The 21,880-nt window shown below is 40.9% G+C and overlaps 1 protein-coding gene across 1 annotated transcript in view; it reads left to right on the top strand.

Moving 5' to 3' along the window:
- Positions 1-21,880, top strand: part of HSD17B12 (hydroxysteroid 17-beta dehydrogenase 12) — a 177,263-nt gene that overhangs the window by 121,686 nt on the left and 33,697 nt on the right. The window contains exons 5-6 of the mRNA XM_061381190.1: positions 5,952-6,016; positions 6,860-6,904. Of these exons, the coding sequence (XP_061237174.1) occupies positions 5,952-6,016; positions 6,860-6,904 (110 nt within the window). The remainder of the gene's footprint in view (positions 1-5,951; positions 6,017-6,859; positions 6,905-21,880) is intronic.

Genomic DNA, 21,880 nt, shown 5'->3' on the forward strand with positions numbered 1-21,880 from the left:
GAGCTATTTCTCTAAGACAAGAGACCATGGACCAGGAGCAATTCTGTAGAAAACAATGATGATTTCATTTTGAGTTATGTTAAACTTGAGAAGGGTGTGAGAAAGCAAAGTGGAGATTCAAGTAGACAGTGGGATCTTGTGTAAATGCCCTCCTTTGGGCTGAATGAAGCAGAAGCCTGATGCAGCCAATCATGGCAAACAGAACAGGTACATGGAATTTTTAGGAGACTAGTATAGTACCTTATGGGCTTCCCTCATAGCTCAGTTGGTAAAGAATCTGGCTGCAATGCAGGAGGCCCCGGTTCGATTCCTGGGTCGGGAAGATCCCCTGGAGAAGGAAATGGCAAGCTACTTCAGTATTCGTGCCTGGAGAATCCCATAGATAGAGGAGCCTGGTGGGTAGAGTCCATACCGTCCCAAAGAGTAGGACACGACTGAGTGACTTTCACTTTCATAGTGCCTTACAGTTCCATCAGATGTATTGAACGAGATTGGATTTCTAAAGTGAGAAGAAGGTTGAATTCAAATGTATTTCCTTTTACTCAAAACCCACTAGTGGTATTAATTAAAGCAAAACCTTTAGCTTAAAACTGGACAATTATCTGTGATTTCAGAAATGTAAGCAGAACCATCATTCATGAAACTGACACACATTCCTCTCGTTCACTGAGCTTTAACTACCAACCCTCTCCCATCCTTCTGTCCTCATTCTCTCTTCCAACTTGATGGATGGCAAATCTTACATGGTTTTGTAATGAGCATCACGTAGCAGTTTGTAATTAAACAGTGGAGCTGAAATGTTCTGTTGTGTTGCTTCTGACTCAATCTTAATTTTTCAATTTCTGAGTAAAAGCACTGTAGATTTAAAGCCCTGTAAACTCTCTTTTATTTAGAAATTGCTACTCACAAGTGTAGGAAAACTGTAAAGTTTGCAAAATGTTTTACTTGCTGTTCCAAATATCATCTGTCAGAGTCTGAACATGTGCTAGCTACAGCAATATGTTAAATAAGGCAAAGAAGGAATTTTCTTTGCATCACTTTCCAAACTCCGCAGACTGTAAGATTAGATTACTTGAATGAAGTAAAGAGGGAACAGGAGCAGTTAGGATAAATTCAATCCGTGTAAAGTTATCCTGGTTAACTCTTGCCTAGAGCTCTCTTTTAGATGGATCTTCCACTTCAGTGCTGGTTACGTACAATAAAAACAGGGACCTTGGCTATTGTGCTGCAGCCCCGGCACCTACCCTAGTGTTGGGTGCAAAATAGGAGTTCAATAAACACTTGTTGAATAAGTGACCACACAGCAATTAACAACTCTTTCTCCCCACTTATTAACAGACTAGTATATTCCAAGTGTTAGTTGCTCACCCAGAGTTGTGTCCAACTCTTTGTGACCCCGTGGACTATAGGCTGCCAGGCTTCTCTGTCCATGGAATTCTCCAGTCAAGAATACTAGAGTGGGTTGCCACGCCCTCCTCCAGGGTATCTTCCCGACTCAGGGATCCAACCCAGGTCTCCTGCATCGCGGGCAAATTCTTTACCGACTGAGCCATGAGGGAAGCTACCAGGGAAGCCCACCACTGCCACACTTTTGAGGGGCTTCACTTAGGATTCTCTGGTGGCTCAGATAGTAAAGAATCTGCTTGCAGTGCAGAAGAGCTGGGTTTGATCCCTGGGTCGGGAAGATCTCCTGGAGAAGGGAATGGCTACCCACTCTAGTATGGGTGGGTAACCTGGAGAATTCCATGGACAGAGTATGTTCCAGGCATTGGGTTAAACATTTTGTGTGTATTATCCCATTTAATGCTTAAATTGTTATGCCTATTTTATATATAAAGGTGATGAGGAAACAGGCTTACTGGAGTGAAATCACCTGCACCTTGTTAGGACCTGGTAGCTGCAGACTGAAATCAGGGTCTGTTGGACTCTGAGATCCATCCCCTCCTGGTTCGAGAGCTTAAAATAAGAGAAGTTTTTCTCCACTCGTGGTGTTACTTGGGTCTGCATTTTAAAAAATTCAGTATCTTTTGCAATAAAGAGAGGTGGCAGGATTTTTTAAAATTCAGTTTTTTATGAATGAACTGCATTAGTGTATCCAACTACAAATGTGACCAAAATGTAAACTTAGTATCATGTTTTCTACTTTGATGTGATGAGAGAGAAATAGAGAAGACTGCATTACTTGTTATGTATTAGGAAACCGCATCATTAGGCAGTGTGTTTTTAAACTGCCTTAATGTCTTATGTGTGATTAATCTGGAAGAGGCAGCAGGTTGAAGGTGGTCTGTGTGTGGTTACCCATATCTGTTATTATTGTGTTCGTTCAGATGGACTTTTATTCTCTAGCAATTTATTGTCATTTGCTCCTCCCTCATGCCCAACCCAGATGCCAGAAATCGAATTTCCTAATGACATCATTATCTGTACAGCAGCTGGTTTTGATAAAGGATGCTAAGCCCAGTAAGGGTAGAAGGAGCAGAAAATGAATTCAGAAGAAACAAATCTTGTGTATGTTCTCATCATTTTTTAAAAGTATGATAGGTGGAAATGATTTTTAAGCAGCAGTATGGTGTAATTTAGAATATTTATATAACATTCAGAAATACTCTGTGGATTTTCCGAGTCTTTAAAATATAATGGTTTGTGGTTTCGGTGTTTTTGAAAGTTCTGGATAGCAGATGTGGAGAGAGCACTGTTGAGCCTAGCACACGAACAGCTCCTCTGCAGGGATCCGCCACCTCCTTCTCTTTCCACTTGCCTTGTCCGTGTTCTTGGCCTGTCTTCACCTCTCTTCTCCAACTGCCTCATCTCTTCCGTTGAGCTCTTCCCAATCTCAGAACTCCACTGAGAAATGGATGGGAAAGAGTTTCTGTTCATGGTCCTGTGATGATTGCTGGGGTAGTGCTCGGCATTCTGAGATTACATGTACATACAATACCTTGTTTTCTGAAAGACATGGTGTGTTACATGAGTTAAAAGGATTTTTCAGGTCATTGAACAAAAATGTTCAATCTGCCTCTGGTGCCTGACTTGAAGAATTCAAGGAAACTTACTAATGAACAGATATATAATGCTAATTTAAAACACTACCGTTTAAAAGGGATTTTCAATTATCTGAATGATGTTGGAACAACTTGTGACATTGTTTGGTTTGGCGAATCCTGTAATGAATCCTGTAATATAAGAAGATGGTATTGCATGTACCCATTCTTAATGAGATTAAATTATAATGTAAATATTTCCACCCTTCCCTCCTACCCAAAGCCTGTTTTCTTCCTTTTCCAAGTCCCTGCTTGTTTGGTTGCCTTTTCTGCCTGCTGTTTGGTTGTTGCTGCCACCTGACGTCTCAAAATAAAATTGCAATGAGTTTACTTTTTCCAAAAGATTCTCACCGTTGTGCAAGTTTATGGAAATAACATTTGAGAGCAACAGTTGTTTTTCTTGAACTCTTAAATAATAGCACTCTGAAGTGATTACTTACTGTGGAGAGAATACAGGTAGCATATCTTCCACCAGCGAAAGGTCTGACTAATAAGATAGCAAGAGATTTAAGAGTAAAGGACCACTTGGCCAGTGTGACCTTGGCAGGTATTTCGGCTCATAAAGTCAGGCTCAGTGCTCTGAAAGATCTAGTCCAGTTTTAAGACTTTTTTTCCCCTGTGTTTATTTTTGATTATAAAGGCATAGCCCTTATACATAATACCATTTATTTCTTTGGATTAAAGGTCTCAGTGTTGACTGTGTTTTCTTTTAGAATTGTATTAAATAGATGATCACATTTTCACCATGTGAGTGGATAGCTGTGATGTCTTTCCTTTGCTCAATTAGCGAGACAGATCTGAAGTCTTTGTGTTGTAGATACAACCTTACCCAGAGTATCACTTCCTTGCTTAATTAGTTACGTATGGGCATCTTCAGCTTGACTTTGGCCCTTGTAACACAAGTTGGCAAGATGGCAAAAGTTAATGGTGCTGCTTACAAAGTTCCTGTTTTTTTTTTTTTTCCTTCTAAATCCAAATCGGGACTGTAAAAGATTTATAGTAACACTGTTCAGTTTTCTTCAGCATTTTGAAAAGTAACGTTAGTATTGCCATGGACTAGAAAGAGACCTAGAATCTAGGTCTAGATTCTAGATCCAGAGACCTACAGCTAGAAAGTTTTCTAGATACAAGAGAGTGAAGAAAGATGGAGTTCGCAGTGTGTGATGGAATCTTCTTTCCCAAAGAACATTACAATTCGGCAAAACCCTTTCCTTGAGGACTCCTGTAATCTAACACTGACTTCCTAAAGAATAGTTTAACATTTTAACAGATATTTTGGTTGTTGCTGTTTCTCTGTAAATAAGTCATTCATCCTTTATAACCTTGTGGATGGTCAAGGCAAAGTTGAATGAACACAGACCCGCGCCTTCAACTAGTTCTGCTGGTCTTTAAAGAATTGATTCCTAGAACCCCTGGTGGGCGGAGAACATTTTGAATAAAATAAAAATGGATTTGAACCTGCTATTATTTTTCTGTTTAGATACCATCCCTATTCAGATGGTCATGAATCTTAATTAAATACAGTTTGCTTTGCTACTGTCCTTTGCTTACAGATTTTTCAGACAGGTTTCTGTGATCTTGTTCAAGCCATCCTGACCGAATTGTACCAGTAAAATCTTGAGAGTCACAGCCTCAAGTGACTGGCTTGCTGCTAAATATAGAACCTTTACTGAGTTCCTTTGAGCCACTAATTTTGTTAGTCTGTTGAAAAAGTTACTGTTACTACTCTCAGGTTTATCTGGCATAATTCCTTATACGCTTGAGCAGAATGATCAGAATTTCGTTATCTTTTTGCTACTGAAACCTTTCTTTTCTGATACCTTACAGTTTTATTAAACATTGCTATCAGATTTCTGTTTATTATCTAATTATTACTGACATTTTTTTCCCCTGAGCTGAATAAGGAATGAAGTCATAGGATGGCTTTAAGAAGTGGTTAAGACACCTCTGAAGTCAAATATTCTCAGTTTGAATCCTAGCCTTACTTTGCTCTATGGTCTTGTGCAAGTTATTTAACCTCTGTGAATGTCAAACCTTCCCTCACCTCCCAGATGAGGTCTGGGACAGACCCCATGGCACTCTGTGCTTTGTAATGAAATAGTTGTTTAATTCTTTTTGTTTAGTGTCTTTCTCTTTCTACTGGATAGTTTGCTCCATGATGCAAACTATTGTTTATGGTTTTTCTGGTTCTTCACACGTGTCTTGCACACAATTGAATGGCAAATGTTTGTTGAATAATTAAAATGTGCTCTCATTTAAGAGGTGAAGACACTGAGATGCATATCATGCGTGACTTATCCCAAGTCACATATTTTCTGAAACAGTTGTAAGTAGAACTCAAGTTTTTAGTCTCCTATATAACTGTATCCTCCGCTCTTTCTACTGTACTCTGGGCTTCCCAGGTGGCTCAGAGGTGAAAAATCCGCTTGCCAACGTAGAAGCTGTGGGAAATGCAGGTTCGATCCCCAGGTCAGGAAGATCCCCTGGAGGAGGAAATGGCAACCCACTCCAGTATTCCTGCCAGGATGATCCCACAGACAAAGGAGCCTGGTGGGCTACAGTCCATGAGGTCACAAAGAGTCAGACACGACTGAACACACACACACGGAGAGAGAGGTTAAGCAACATCTACAGATGTATTACAGAGGCGGAATGCACACATGCTCCAATGGGCTATGCAAATTGGGAGGCCAATAAAAAGTCCTTTTGCCAGGGGTTGGATCCGGAAAGGCTTAGTGAAAGAGGAGACATTTGAACTGTCCATACAGGTAGATTATGGATAGAGAGATCACTCAAGACATAAACATTTTATGTAATTATATGTATCATTTTAGTCTCATTATGTTTAATCTCTTTATGTCAAATCTACAAAATGTATAGTAGCTAGCTAATGATCTTGTTTTATTTCAGTGAACAATGTGGGAATGTCATATGAGTATCCGGAATACTTTTTGGATATTCCTGACTTGGACAATGTAAGTTGTTTTTTGTAGATTGTGGTCATAGAAAGAATGCGTGCAGGCATAGGTGAGGCAATATGGTATAATGTTGAGACTGAGCGCTGGAGTCCATCTAACAGCTGAGATTCACACCCTGGTCCTTCTACTCACTACCTGAGATCCCCAGGGAATGACCCAACCATCCTTAGTCTCCGTTCCCTTGCCTATAATATAGGCAGCTTTACAGAGATGTTAGAAGGATTGAATGAGAAAATATTTATCATCTCATCTGCACAACGCTACATTCAATAATAGCTCCAGTTTTATTATTATTATTTTTATTACATCAAAGCAGCTCTGTTTAAGTATCAGGATTGTAAACACCAATTTAAAAGCCATAATTGTGTTAATAGTGTACAGCAATATAGTGGATTCAGGTAAACTAGCTCTACCAAAATGAAAGCTATATACTTGATGCATGTCTAATTCTTTAATAAAAACTAGAAAACATATTATTGAAAGAATATGTAAATTTTTAAAAATTGTTGAAAATATTAGATTCAATAGTTAGCGGAGAGGAAATTGCATATTTATTTTAGGTTTAGTGTGGTTTTTTCACTTGCAGATTTCACTTGTACGTATACTTTGGATTTTGTATACTAGCATGAATCACTGCATTGTTGAAAAATACTGTAATACTGAGAGTAAAGTATAAGCTGCCTTTTTACCCCCAATCCTGTCAGTTTCCAAGGTCTATACTATATCTGGGGAAACTTTCAGTGCATCTCTGGATTATTTATATATCTCTATCTATCTTATGTATAATATGGTCACTTCCATGATCAAATCTATATAAGATGACCAATATTTCTTTTGCAGACCATCAAGAAACTGTTAAGTGTTAATGTCCTTTCTGTTTGCAAGGTAAGGAAACTTATAATAAATATGTCATCCTTATAAATAGCTTCTTTATAAGTATGTCACCTTTTTCTGGATCTTTCTATTTAAAAGCACTGAATCAGTTTGTTCACTTCAGTCAGCTCTTATTTTGATTCAAGTATGTATTCCAGATGAAAACAATTTATTTCCTTACGTTTTCAGAAAGTAGAAAGAACTAAATACCAAACAGATATCTATATAGTTCTCCTTTTTAGCAACTGAACATTTATTAAATGCCTCTTATATATAAACACTTCCACAAAAACATAGTGAGTCCTTGGAATATGCAGACTAACTTAGACTAAAGATTGATTCTTTTACAAAGCTTTCACCTATGAATAATTCATTGCTAATCTACTGTTTCCAGTCCATATCTCCTGTGGTCCACGTAAGCTGATGAGCTAAATGTTGTGGAAAAGCATTGTATGTGGGACCCCAGAGTAATGAGAATGATTTTTATTAGCCACACATGAAAATTACTCTCATTTCTAGTTGCTAGACCTCCATTATAACCATGTTACTTGTATATGCCAACAAAAGACACCACAGCTAATATATGCTAAAAGGAAGAATAGCTAGCAAGTATGAGCATCTCAGAACCATCCCTCCCTACCTCTCTTAGGATGAGGAATCTTATTTTCCCAATCTGGGATCGAACCTGTGCCCCCTGTAGTGGAAGCTTGGAGTCCTAACCACTGGACCACCAGAAAATTTCCATTTCCCCTTTTATTTTAACAGTAACTACAATGAGATAGCATACCTTGATTGTACATACCAGACCAGCAGAAAATACTGCTTAAGGCAGAATTTCCATACGTAATATCAGGTAGTTTAAATTTAACATACTGATGGAACAGCAAAATTATTAATATTTTCATTAACTCATATACTAATTTAAGAAACCCCCCCCCCCAAAAAAAGCTCAAAACTATTTGGACTGACCAGATAAATATAAATAAGAATGTAATTATATATATGGCATAGTCCTTTTTTTTTAAATTGTGAATATTTAAAGAAAAGTTCTCCTTGGGTCTTCATGTCCTGAGAAGTCATAACCCCTTACACAGTTGATTTCAAATTCAAGGACCCTAAAATCTTATTCCAAGTTCAGAGAAATAAAATCTTATCATGCCTTGTTCAACTTTTCATATACGGATAGCTGTGCTTCTCCCTGTGTAATGTATATGTTGCTGTTAAAGCGTGTAGTTAATTCAGTCTCTATGTGATTTTAGCAATATAGTTGGTTCAGGTCAAGCAGGTGCACCAGAAGGAAAGCGACAGCGTTGATGCGTGCACACCGTGTGACATCTGGCAGCGTGCTGCCTAAGGCACCTCAGATGAATCACATTGTAAGATGACAAATAACTTTATAAAATAAATAGTTGCTCTGTGTGTTTTGTTGTGGTTAACCAAGATTTTTTCTCAAGTAAGATTCAATGTGAGGCAAACTACAAACAAGTGAATCTGTGAGTAGCTTTGGCTCAAGACACACGTGCACAAAATTAATGCTTGTAAAACATGGTTAATGTGCGTATATCTGTATAGTCTTAAAGGTATTTCCCTTGGCATGCTATGTAAATGTAATCATTCTTCAATAATCTGTGTAAGGTTTCAAGTTAATTAAATAACTCCATCATTTACTAGTAATACAGCCTTGAGTGAATTACTTACCCTCTGTGCTTCAGTTTTTCATCTATAAATTGAGGATAATTCTCTTTACCTTACAGAGTTGTTTTGGGAATTAAACAAGGTAATATGTGTAAATCTCTTAGAATAGTGCCCAGAGCATACTAAAGGCTCTAAAAAATGTTTCTGTTACTTTGTTAAACTCAGAGATGGTGAAGATGTTGAGTAAATGTATGCAGCTATTACTTTTTTAGCAAGCAAATTTTTTGATCAAAATTAAGATCACTGTGGTCTATAATTTGTTTTATGGTTTTTGCTTTTTGAAATGACTGTGTAATATGGTTTTGATAATCCTTTCTAATATATTTGGCCCAATGCTTACAAATAATGAGTGTTGGAGAGGTGGTCTGAAGATGGCAGAGGAATAGGACAGGGAGACCACTTTCTCCCCCACAAATTCAAAAGATCAAAAGATCATTTGAATGCTGAGCAGCTTCCACAAAACAACTTCTGAACACTGGCGAAGGACACCAGGCCCCCAGAAAGGTAGCCCATTCTCTTCAAAAGGAGGTAGGACAAAATATAAAAGACAAAAAGAGAGACAAAAGAGTTAGGGATGGAGACTATCCTGGGAAGGGAGTCTTGAAGGAGGAGATGTTTCCAAACACCAGGAAACACTCTCACCGGCGGGTCTGTGGGGAGTTTTGGAATCTCAGAGGACAACATAACTGGGAGGAAAAAAAAAAAAAAAAACCCACAGAATATGTGCCTAATTGCAACTCCCAGCAGAGAAGTAGCCCAGAAGTAGCCCAGATGTGAATCTGCCACCAGCGAGCGGGGGCTGAACAGGGAGGTGTGGGTGGCATTGAGAACTGGGCCTGAATGCCCTAAGGACAATCTGAGGGAGCTAATGTGAGACAGTAACCCGAACTGTGGGATAACCAGAGAGAAAAAAGAGAGAGAGAGAGAGAACTTTCCTGTGAAAAGCTCTAACCTAAGGCACAGCCTGGCCTGCTCACAGAACAAAGGACTAAGCTAATACCAGAGGAGAGCTAGCCATCTGCAGACCGGCACCTCCCCACGACCTAGAGGCAGAGAGGCAGGTGGGCGACAGCCAGAGCTGGAAGGCGAGGGACAATCTCGGCCCCAGAGACGGCATCCTCCACCAAACTGCGAGCAGGCTCCCAGTTGCTAAGCAAGTCTTCCTGGGATCCTGGACGGTTGACATCCGCCAGGAGGGTCGCAGAGGACACACACAGCACACCTGAGATGGTGCTCTTGCGACACGCCCGGGAAACTGAGCGGCTGGGACTGGGGAGGTGATAAGACGCACAGACCACCTGGGACAGTGTGCTCGCCAAGCACCTGGTCGCCTGAGCTGCTCGGACCTGGAAAGGGCACAAACCACATGCGCAGCCGAATCTGTGTCTTTGTGGAGTACCTGAGAACCTGAACCTGAGCAGCTTAGACCTGGGAAGCACACGAAACCCAGGGCCTGCTTTGGACAGTTCCCCTGCAGAGCAACCTGGAGGCTGAGCAACGTAGACTGGGAAGGCACACGTGCTGTGAGCTGGGGCAAAACCAGTGTGGTCCATACACTGTGAGCACTCGCCACACATGCCAGTGATATTTGTTTGCAGTGTCCCTCCCTCCCCACAGCACAACTGAACAAGTGAGCCTAAGTAAGTGACCACCTTTGCCTCCTTGTGTCAGGGCAGAAATTAGACACTGAAGAGACTTGCAAACAGAGGAAGCCAAAATAAACAAGGAAGAGGGAACAGGTGCAACAGATTAAAACCCTGTAGTTAGCATTGATTAAGCATTGGAAGGGGCCTATAGACCTTGAGAAGTATAAGCTGGAACAAGGAACTATCTGAAACTGAACTTACCCTACACTGCCTTCAACAGCTCCAGAGAAATTCCTAGATATATTTTACTATTATCATTTTTAAATTCTTTTAATTTTTTTAAGTTCTTTATTACTCCTTTAATTTTCATTTTTATAACCTACTATTACCTTGCAAAAAAGACCCTATTTTTAAAACAAATTATATATATATATTTTTTTATATAATTTTTGTGATTTTGTTTTGTATTTTTAATATTGTATTTTTGAGAGTCTAACCTCTACTCTAGATTTTTAATCTTTGCTTTTTGGTATTTGTTATCAATTCTGTACTTTTAAGAATCTAATCTTCAGTACCTATTTTTACTTAGGGGTGTGATTACTGGCTTGATTGCTCTCTCCCCTTTTGACTCTCCTTTTTCTCCCCCAGGTCACCTCTATCTCCTCCCTCCCCCTTATCTTCTCTACTTAACTCTGTGAATCTCTCTGGGTGTTCTGGGCTGTGGATAACACTTAGGGAACTGATTACTGGCTGGATTTGTCTCTCTCCTTTTGACTCCCCCTCCTCTCCTCCTGGTCACTTCTATTGCCTTCCTCCCTCTTCTCTTCTCTATGTAATTCTCTGAACCTCTTTGAGTGTTCCTGACTGTGGAGAGCACATAGGGAATTGATTACTGGCTAAATTGCTTTCTCCCCTTTTGATTCCCCCTCTTCTCCTGGTCACCTCTATCTCCCTCCTTCCTCTTCTCTTCTCCATGCAACTCTGTGAACCTCTCTGGGTGTCCCTCACTGTGGAGAATCTTTTCACCATTAACCTAGATGTTTTTTCATCAGTACTGTATGGATGGAGAAGTCTTGAGGCTACTTTAAGAAAAAGACTGAAAGTCAGAGGCAGGAGGCTTAAATCCAAAACTTGAGAACACCAGAAAACTCCTGACTCCAGGGAACATTAATTGACAAGAGCTCATCCAAAAGCCTCCATACCTACACTGAAACCAAGCTCCACCCAAGAGCCAACAAGTTTCAGAGCAAGGCATACCAAGCTAATTCTCCAGCAACACAGGGACATAACCCTGAGCATTAAAATTCAGGCAGCCAAAAGTCACACCAAACCCACAGACACCTCAAAACTCACTACTTGACACTACATAGAGAAGAGATTCAGCTCCACCCACCAGAACACTGACACAAGCTTCCCTAACCAGGAAACCTTGACAAACCACTCGTCCAACCCCACCCACAGGGAGGAACCTCCACAGTAAAGAGGAACCACAAACTTCCAGCCTACATAAGAGCCACCCCAAACACAGCAATCTAAACAAGATGAAAAGGCAGAGAAATGTTCTGTAGGTAAAGGAACATAATAAATGCCCACCAAACCAAACAAAATAGGAGGATATAGGGAGTCTACCTGAAAAAGAATTCAGAACAGTGATAGTAAAGATGATCCAAAATCTTGAAAACAAAAGGGAGTAACAGATGAATAGACTGAAGACAAGGATTGAGAAGATGCAAGAAATGTTTAACAAAGACCTAGAAGAAATTCGGAGAAGGCAATGGCACCCCACTCCTGTACTTTTGCCTGGAAAATCCCATGGATGGAGAAGTCTAGGGGGCTGCAGTCCATGGGGTCGCTAAGCGTCAGACACGACTGAGCGTCTTCCCTTTCACTTTTCACTTTCATGCGTTGGAGAAGGAAATGGCAACCCACTCTTCTTGCCTGGAGAATCCCAGGGACAGGGGAGCCTGGTGGGCTGCCGTCTATGGGGTCGCACAGAGTTGGACACGACTGAGCAACTTAGCAGCAGCAGCAGCAGAAGAAGAAATTTAAAAAGGGTCAGTCAATAATGCATAATGCTATAACTGAGATCAAAAGCACTCTGGAGGGAACCAACAGTAGGGAACCAACAGTAACTGAGGCAGAAGAGAGGATAAGTGAGACGGAAGATAGAATGGTGGAAATAAATGAAGCAGAGAGGAAAAAAGAAAAACCTAACCTAAATTTACACCTAGAAAAAGAAGAAATGAAGAACCCCAGGGTTAGTAGAAGGAAAGAAATCATTAAAATGAGGGCAGAAATAAATGAAAAAGAAACAAAGGAGACTATAGCAAAAATCAACAAAACTAAAAAGCTGGTTCTTTGAGAAGATAAAATAGATAAACCGTTAGCCAGACTCATCAAGAAAAAAAGGGAGAAGAATCAAATCAACAAAATTAGAAATGAAAATGGAGAAATCACAACAGACAGCACAGAAATATAAAGGATCATAAGAGACTACTATCAGCAACTATATGCCAATAAAATGGACAACGTAGAAGAAATGGATGAATTCTTAGAAAAGTATAACCTTCCAAAACTGAACCAGGAAGAAATAGAAAATCTTATCAGACCCATCACAAGCACAGAAATTGAAACTGTAATAAAAAATCCGTAATAAAAAATCTTCTAACGAACAAAAGCCCAGGACCAGATGGCTTCACAGGTGAATTCTACCAAAAATTTAGAGAAGTGCTAACACCTATCCTACTCAAACTCTTTCAGAAAATTGTAGAAGGTAAACTTCCAAACTCATTCTATGAGGCCACCATCACCCTAATACCAAAACCAGACAAAGATGCCACAAAAAAAGAAAACTACAGGCCAGTATCACTGATGAACATAGGTGCAAAAATCCTTAACAAAATTCTAGCAAATGGAACCCAACAATATATTAAAAGATCATACATCATGACCAAGTGGGCTTTATCCCAGAGATGCAAGGATTCTTCAATATTTGCAAATCAATCAATGTGATACACCACATTAACAAATTGAAAGATAAAAACCATATGATTTTCTCAGTAGATGCAAAGAAAGCCTTTGACAAAATTCAACATCCATTTATGATAAAAAGTTTCCAGAAAGCAGGCACAGAAAGAACATACCTCAACATAATAAAAGCCATATATGATAATTCCACAGCAAACATTATCCTCAATGGTGAAAAATTGAAAGCATTTCCTCTGAAGTCAGGAACCAGACAAGGGTGCCCACCCTCACTGCTACTATTCAATGTAGTTTTGGAAGTTTTAGCCACAGCAATGAGAGAAGAAAAAGAAATAAAAAGAATTCAGATTGGAAAAGAAGAAGTAAAACTCTCACTGTTTGTAGATGACATGATCCTCTACATAGAAAACCCTAAAGACTCTACCAGAAAATTACTAGAGCTAACCAATGAATATAATAAAGTTGCAGGATATAAAATTAACACACAGAAATCCCTTGCATTCCTATACACTAACAATGATAAAACAGAGAAATTAAGGAAACAATTCCATTCACCATTGCAATGAAAATAATAAAATACTTAGGAATAAACCTATCTAAAGAAACAAAAGACCTATATATAGAAAACTATAAAACACTGATGAAAGAAATCAAAGATGACACAAATAGATGGAGAAATATACCATGTTCATGGATCAGAAGAATCAATATAATGAAAATGAGTATACTGCCCAAAGCAATCTATAGATTCAGTGCAATCCCTATCAAGCTACCAATGGTATTTTTCAGAGAACTAGAACAAGTAATTTCACAATTTGTATGGAAATACAAAAAACCTCAAATAGCCAAAGCAATCTTGAGAAAGAAGAATGGAACTGGAGGAATCACCTGCCTGACTTCAAGCTATGCTACAAAGCCACAGTCATCAAGACAGTATGATACTGGCACAAAGATGGAATTATAGATCAATGGAACAAAAAGAAAGCCCAGAGATAAATCCACACACCTATGAACACCTTATCTTTGACAAAGGAGGCAAGAATATACAATGGAGAAAAGACAATCTCTTTAACAAGTGGTGCTGGGAAAACTGGTCAACCACTTGTAAAAGAATGAAACTAGAACACTTTCTAACACCATACACAAAAATAAACTCAAAATGGATTAAATATCTAAATGTAAGACCAGAAACTATAAAACTCCTAGAGGAAAACATAGGTAAAACACTCTAACATAAGTCACAGCAGGATCCTCTATGACTCACCTCCCAGAATATTGGAAATAAAAGCAAAAATAAACAAATGGGACCTAATTAAACTTAAAAGCTTTTGCACAGTGAAGGAAACTATAAGCAAGGTGAAAAGACAGCCTTCAGAATGGGAGAAAATAATAGCAAAAGAAGCAACTGACAATTAATCTCAAAAACATACAAGCAATGCCTGCAGCTCAATTCCAGAAAAATAAATGACCCAATCAAAAAAATGGGCCAAAGAACTAAATAGACATTTCTCCAAAGAAGACATAGAGATGGCTAACAAACACATGAAAAGATGCTCAACATCACTCATTATCAGAGAAATGCAAATCAAAACCACAATGAGGTACCATCTCATGCCAGCCAAAATGGCTGCTATCAAAAAATCTACAAACAATAAATACTGGAGAGGGTGTGGAGAAAAGGGAACCCTCTTACACTGTTGATGGGAATGCAAACTAGTACACTCACTATGGAGAACAGTGTGGAGATTCCTTAAAAAACTGGAAATAGAACTGCCATACGACCCAGCAATCCCACTGCTGGGCATACACACTGAGGAAACCAGAAGTGAAAGAGACATGTGTACCCCAATGTTCATCGCAACACTGTTTACAATAGTTAGGACATGGAAGCAACCTAGATGTCCATTGACAGACGAATGGATAAGAAAGCTGTGGTACATATACACAATGGAATATTACTCAGCTATTAGAAAGAATGCATTTGAATCAGTTCTAATGAGGTGGGTGAAACTGCAGCCTATTATACAGAGTGAAGTAAGTCAGAAAGAAAAACACCAATACAGTATATTAACACATATATATGGAATTTAGAAAGATGGTAATGATGACCCTATATGCGAGACAGCAAGAGACACAGATGTAAAGAACAGACTTTTGGACTCTGTGGGAGAAGGCGAGGGTGGGATGATTTGAGAGAATAGCATTGAAACATGTATATTACCATATGTGGAATGGATTGCCAGTCCAGGTTAGATGCATGAGACAGGGTGCTCAGGGCCAGTGCACTGGGATGACCCTGAGGGATGGGATGGGGAGGAAGGTGGGAGGGAGGGTCAGGATGGGGAACACATGTATACCCATTGCTGATTCATGTCAATATATTGCAAAAACCACTACAATATTGGAAAGTAATTAGTCTCCAATTAAAGTAAATCAATTAATTTTAAAAAATAATGAGTTGTATTATGTACATATGTTTCATAATGTATCATAATGAAGTAATGATGAAAAATATGTTCAAGTGTTTTTAAATTGTATTTTATAGAATTGTTAGTGCTAGCTCCACATTAGTCTCCTGATCATTTTAATTCCTCTGTCAGAGAAACAGTGTAAAGTTTTTGCTCTATATCCATTAATTAGTATCTTCTCCTGCAATCTCCATACAGACTGAAGTCAGAAAGAGAAAAACAAGTATCACATATTAACCACATGTGTGTGCAATCTAGAAAAATGGTACAGATGAACCTAGTTCCCCATCAGGGATCGAGACACAGTTGAAGAGCACGGACGTGTGGGCATGGTGGGGGATGGGGAGGGTCAGCTGAACTGGGAGACTCGGTTTGACATAAACACACTACCAGCTGTAAAACAGGTAGTGGGAAGCTGCCATATAGCACAGCGAGCTGTACAATGACCTACCTGTGATGCTCTGTGATGACCTAGATGGGTGGGATGACAGGGCCGGGGGAAAGGAGGGAGGTCCAAAAGAGAGGGGATATATGTATACATGTAGCTGATTCACTCGGAGAAGGCAATGGCACCCCACTCCAGTACTCTTGCCTGGAAAATCCCATGGACTAAGGAGCCTGGTGGGCTGCAGTCTGTGGGATCGCTAAGAGTCGGGCACGACTGAGCAACTTCACTTTCACTTTTCACTTTCATGCATTGGAGAAGGAAATGGCAACCCACTCCAGTGTTCTTGCCTGGAGAATCCCAGGGACGGCGGAGCCTGGTAGGCTGCCGTCTATGGGGTCACACAGAGTCGGACACGACTGAAGCGACTTAGCAGCAGCAGCAGCAGCTGATTCACTTCATTGCACTGCAGAAACTAACACAGCATTGTAAAACAATTACACTCCAATGTAAAAGAAAAAAAAAATTGTACAAAAAAGAAAAAGAAACCCTGGCTGCCTCTGTCTCCCAAAGCATACACTTTGGGCTGGCAATCTACAGAGTAGTAGTGATAAAAAGGCCAAGGTCCTGACCTTGATCTCTGAGAACCGGTCAGCTTGCTGTGCTCTGTGGTCACACACCTCATCCTTTGAGCAGCATCTGAGCACCGATCAACATGTACTGGTGGTCGTCACCTCATGGCCCTACTTACAGATGAGTAGTGTAGGGGCGGGAAGTGTGGATGAAGCACCACCAGTCCACCGCACTGGAGAGGATCCTCAGTTTTCTTTACCATGGTGATGAAATAATAACAAGACATCAGTCCTGGTATCTTGACAGATGATAAAATACTCCTCCCACCCCTCCATTCGTCTTCTTCCACTTTCTTTTTCCCACGGGCATAGATGCTTTTTCCCACGAAAGGAGTCAATGGAGACAAACGCCAAACTTACTAAACATCATACCCCATCATATTGTGAGCCATACTGATGAGAAGTATCACCAGCAGAAGAGATGGATATATGCTTTAAAAATTTGTCTGTTAACCTCTTTTTGCACGTCAAATCCCATTTGCAAAGCACTAAGGGAGTTTGCTCTTCAGAAACGCTTCTTTGTTCAGCCAAAGAATGAAGAATCTTTTAATTTATCTTTCATGTAAATATGTATTTTCCTGTCCGTTTGTGATGGGTGCTTTTAGTGGAAAAACAGTTCAAAATGCTTGATTTATTTATCATGGAATTAGTACCATCTACAGGACAGCCAGTCGGTTTTCACTGTACCGTAGGCAGTATCCGGGTCGTTTGTAGCACATTTGACTGACTGTTCAAGTATGGCCATAGTTTGACTCAAACAGCAGGAGGTGAGTGGTGTGCAGTGGCTTACCAGAGGCCAGGAAAGTAAGTTAGGACATGATTGTTCAGGTTCTTGAGTGCTGTGCTCAAGAGGGCAGAGAGCCTTAAAGTGGAAATAAGGTGTGATCTGGTGTACATTTTAGAAAGACAATTCTAGTGGCAGAGTGGCATGGCAGTGTGTATTTAAAGGCATGTGTTTTGATCTTGTTTATACTGAGAAGGGGCATTCACCTTGATGGAATCGTGTGTCTGAAGCTCCCAGGTTTAGTGTTCTTTCGTGCTGCTGTGATTTGCCCTATAGTGTATTTTGATAAATTGTTTCTGTTGTCCTTCAGTTGACTGTGTTATGTTGCAGGTCCAGGACTACGTTTTCAGTAGCAGTGGCTGTTTGGATCTCCAAGTTAACTTAGAGATGAAAGTTGGTCTAGAATCTTATAAGGTTTTCTGGTGGTTGGACATCAGGGGACCCAGGGCATGGATGTCTATGGCCTAAAGCCTTAATAAGTGTGTTGAAAAGGTTTATATATGAAAGAGAATGACATCTTCTGTCCATCAGGGATGGTTCAAGTTATATCTCCTAGCAAACCACATGCTAGGGGCTGACTGGCTGAGAAACATGCCAGGAAAGGTCAGAGAGATGAGCTTGCCCTGTGACCTTGGGTTTGTGCCCCTAATTTAGAGATATTTGCTGGGTAGGGCCCAGCATCTGGTTGGAAGTCTTGTGCTGTACCATGAGCATTGAATGACCTGGCTTGACATTGCAGGATTAGTGCCTGGTCCATGTGTTCCTGTCCCTGTATCAATAGGTCAGATGATGATAAAAATCATCGAAGTCCCCCATTCCAACAGAGGAATAATAAAACTGCAATATCCTGGCCAAAAGATTTACAGGTCATCGCCGGATGAAGTGGCGATTAGTGGTCCACAGAATATGGAGGAAGAAATGTTAATAAAAATAGTGGTGACTCTAGACCCCTCCAGTCCCATCTGATCGTTTCACTTTTCATCTTATTCAATAATTTAGAATCATTGCTTTTTTTCTCTCTCAGTGACTTGCTTAACTGGGCTTTCCCTTTACCAGGTTAGTTGAGGTAATCCAAGAGGTATTCAGAAGCCTTTCAGCCTTCAACTGGAAGAAAGGTCCTCCTGGCCAGGGCTTTCTTTGGTTTCACATATTCTGTGACTAAAATCTAAGGTTAAGGCTCATTTCTCCTCAAGATCAATGACCTTCAGACCAGAAATGGTAAGAGTTTAGAGGTAATTAAACCTCCAGATATTAAACCACACACTTCTACGGTAGTTTGGGTTTTATGCCTGGAGGGGCTTCCCTGGTGGCTCAGACAGTAAAGAATCTGCCTGCAATGCAGGAGACCTGGTTTCGATCCCTGGGTTGGCAAGGTTCCCTGGAGAAGGGAGACGGCTACCCGCTCCATTATTCTTGCCTGGAGAATCCTTTGGATAAGAGGAGCCGGGCAGCCTACAGTCCATGGGGTCGCAAAGAGTCGGACATAACTGAGTGACTTTCACTTCACTATCCCTGGAAGAAGTTTCCATTTTGGAATACTGAAAGAGTTTGCAGATGAAATTGTGGTATTGCTATTGGTTATTATTAGAGAAATCATAGAAAAGGGGGAACACGCCACAACTCCAGAGGCAGGTATATATCAATCCAAGTCCACTTTCAATCAGGTAGCACACTCAGCACCAAATCCAAAGACTAGATCCAAAATGGATCTTCTCCGTGCTGTTTGTCACTGATTTGAGATCACTTGTTGTAACATCTGCCAAACTGAGAATTGTCTTCCTCCTCGAGGCCTGATGGTTCTTTGATTCCTTTAATGACAGTATAAGAACCTCAAGGACACCATAGACTCTTCACTCCTTTTCAAATGAACACAACCCAAGCCCTTTCCATAGCTTATCTAAGAATGTGAAAGCCATCCGTTCTGAAGGTGCTGGGCCCTGAAGCTGCTGCTGGGCTTGGTGAATATGCTGGACAATAGGGAGTGGCCCTACCTATCACTCAGATCCCTTAGGAAATTTCCAGACTATCATTCTGACAAATACAGGGGCTGTCCTACTTTCTTTATTACCTTTCTCCGAGCAGAGAAATAGGTGGGTGGGGATCCAAGGTAAAATTTATTAACGATTTCCACTTACAGTGAAGTACCACTCAGTTTTGTTTTATTTGGGAATGGGGAAGAAGAGTCTTAAGCAGGGGATCAAAATTTAATTCTTCCTTCATCAGATTATCAGCCAAAGTGGAGTAGTTGAAAGAAGTAGAGATGTTTAGCGTGGAGAAGGGAAGCATGACATCACACACACACACGCACACACAATCAAGACCAGTTAACTCAACCTCCTAACTGTTTTGTAAATCAGCTCCCCCAATGATTCCTTCCAGACATCTCACACACACACACACACACACACACACACACACACACACACACAAAATCAAGGCCAGTTAGCTCAACCTCCTGTTTTGCAAATCAGCTCACCCAATGATTCCTTCCAGACATCTCTCTCACACACACACACACACACACACACACACACCCCAATAAAGGCCAGTTAGCTCAGCCTCCTAACTGTTTTGCAAATCAAGTCACCCAGTTATTCGTTCTAGATTCCAAGCGCCTTACATTTCTCAGTGAGAACCACTCAAGTACCCTAACCAGCCAGGTTATCTTTCTCCAGTCCAGTCTCTGTGCTCCAGCCAGTGTTATTATTGTACTCTGGGTCGTATCACACCACTGTTAAATCCCTCCGTGACTTCTCTCCCTCAAGTCCAGAACCTTTAACGTGACCTGTTGGGAAGGGCCTGCGTTGATTTGGCTCCTCCCCACGTCTCCCTTTCAACTCAGGTCTCTCCTGCAAGTGCTGTGCTCCGTCTCCTGAACTAGTCTCAGTCTAGCGCCCCCTCAGGCTGGCCTCCCTGCATAGAAGACTCGCTCATCTCCCACTTTACTAGTTCTCCTCACTCTTCAGTTCTCAGCTAAAGCGTTGCACACTTAGTGTTGGGGAAGGGGCAGGGAGCCTCCCAGGCTCGATGAAGTCTCTCAGCTGTGCTATTTCATTGCGCGCTGTATGTTTCCCTTTCCCTTAGCATTTCTTTCTTCGTCGAGTGTCTCTAGACGTTGTAAGGTCTGGGACCAGTTCCTTTTCGTTCTCTGCCATTTCCCAGCCCTAGCTCTCACATGTGGCAGGTGTACAGCAAATGCTTTTTGAATAAATCAGTGAATACATTTAAAAACAGAAAATTCTACTCCTTTGGAAATAAGCATCACACTTACTTTGTGGGGCTCTGCAAGGTTGGCCTTAGATCGGTTGCTGATATTTACCCTGAAATGAGCTGTGAGAACTTCCTAAGCGTTGGATCTGCCAGAAGGGTAGTGGGTAGAAGGTGAGTTCCTTCTGATTCTGGGTCAGAGGTTACAAATCCATAGTCTGTGGGCTGGACGTGGGCTACTAATACATTTTGGTTGGCTCCAGCAGTGTGTTCAAAATTAGGACATTTCCCAGCTCTCTAGCTTCTCTTGGGAAAATTTTGAAACGAGGGTGACACAGACCTGAACTGCTGCTTGGCAGCAAGTGATCAGAACTGAATAGCAGCGGAGCGTGCTCCATAGCCGGGCCTGCACTCTTGCACTCTGCAGATCACCGCAGTCCCCACGAGCCCCTATTGTCTGATCCACCGAACTGTTCTGTGTCACCCACTTGGCCCTTTTAGGCATTTGAGTTCACGGTTCCCCCCGTTCAGTAACTCCAAGTATTCAGCCTGCTCAAACGGAATCATTGCTTGCTTGGAGGACTTGAAGAATTAGAATGGCTTTGACTTAAATCCATCTCTTCCATCCCTGTGATTGTCTGAAATCAAATCACTTGGAACATGAGACCCTTTGCCTGCTTTTGAAAAGCCAATTTTTTTTTTCTCATGATACAACTATGTATTCACTGAATATCACTTTAGCCATAATGCTATGTCCTGCCCATGGAGTAGATAATAGTAATAAATGTTTGGATGGACGGACAGATGAAAACATGCAAGAAAAATAGTTGTTTACTTTTTTAAAAAACATGTATTTGCCTCTGGTATGTCACATAGTACCAGTAGGGGGAGCCCTCTGTTAATTTGGAAATCCATCAGGAGAATCTGTTCAGCAGTCTGAAGTGAAGTGAAGTCGCTCAGTTGTGTCTGACTCTTTGCGACCCCATGGACTGTAGCCCACCATGCTCCTCCATCCATGGGGTTTTCCAGGCAAGAGTACTGGAGTGGGTTGCCATTTCCTTCTCCAGGGGATCTTCCTGACCCAGGGATTGAACCCAGCTCTCCCACATTGTAGGCAGACGCTTTACCGTCTGAGCCACTAGGGAAGTCTGTTTAGCAGTCTAGTTATATTTAATTTAGGGATTATGCTAAGAAGTTATCCTCCGACTCTGCCCCAAGAATTCAAGTTAACAGAATAGGAAATTAA

This window comes from Bos javanicus, chromosome 15 (genome assembly GCF_032452875.1).
Source record: "Bos javanicus breed banteng chromosome 15, ARS-OSU_banteng_1.0, whole genome shotgun sequence".
Classification (NCBI taxonomy): domain Eukaryota; kingdom Metazoa; phylum Chordata; class Mammalia; order Artiodactyla; family Bovidae; genus Bos; species Bos javanicus.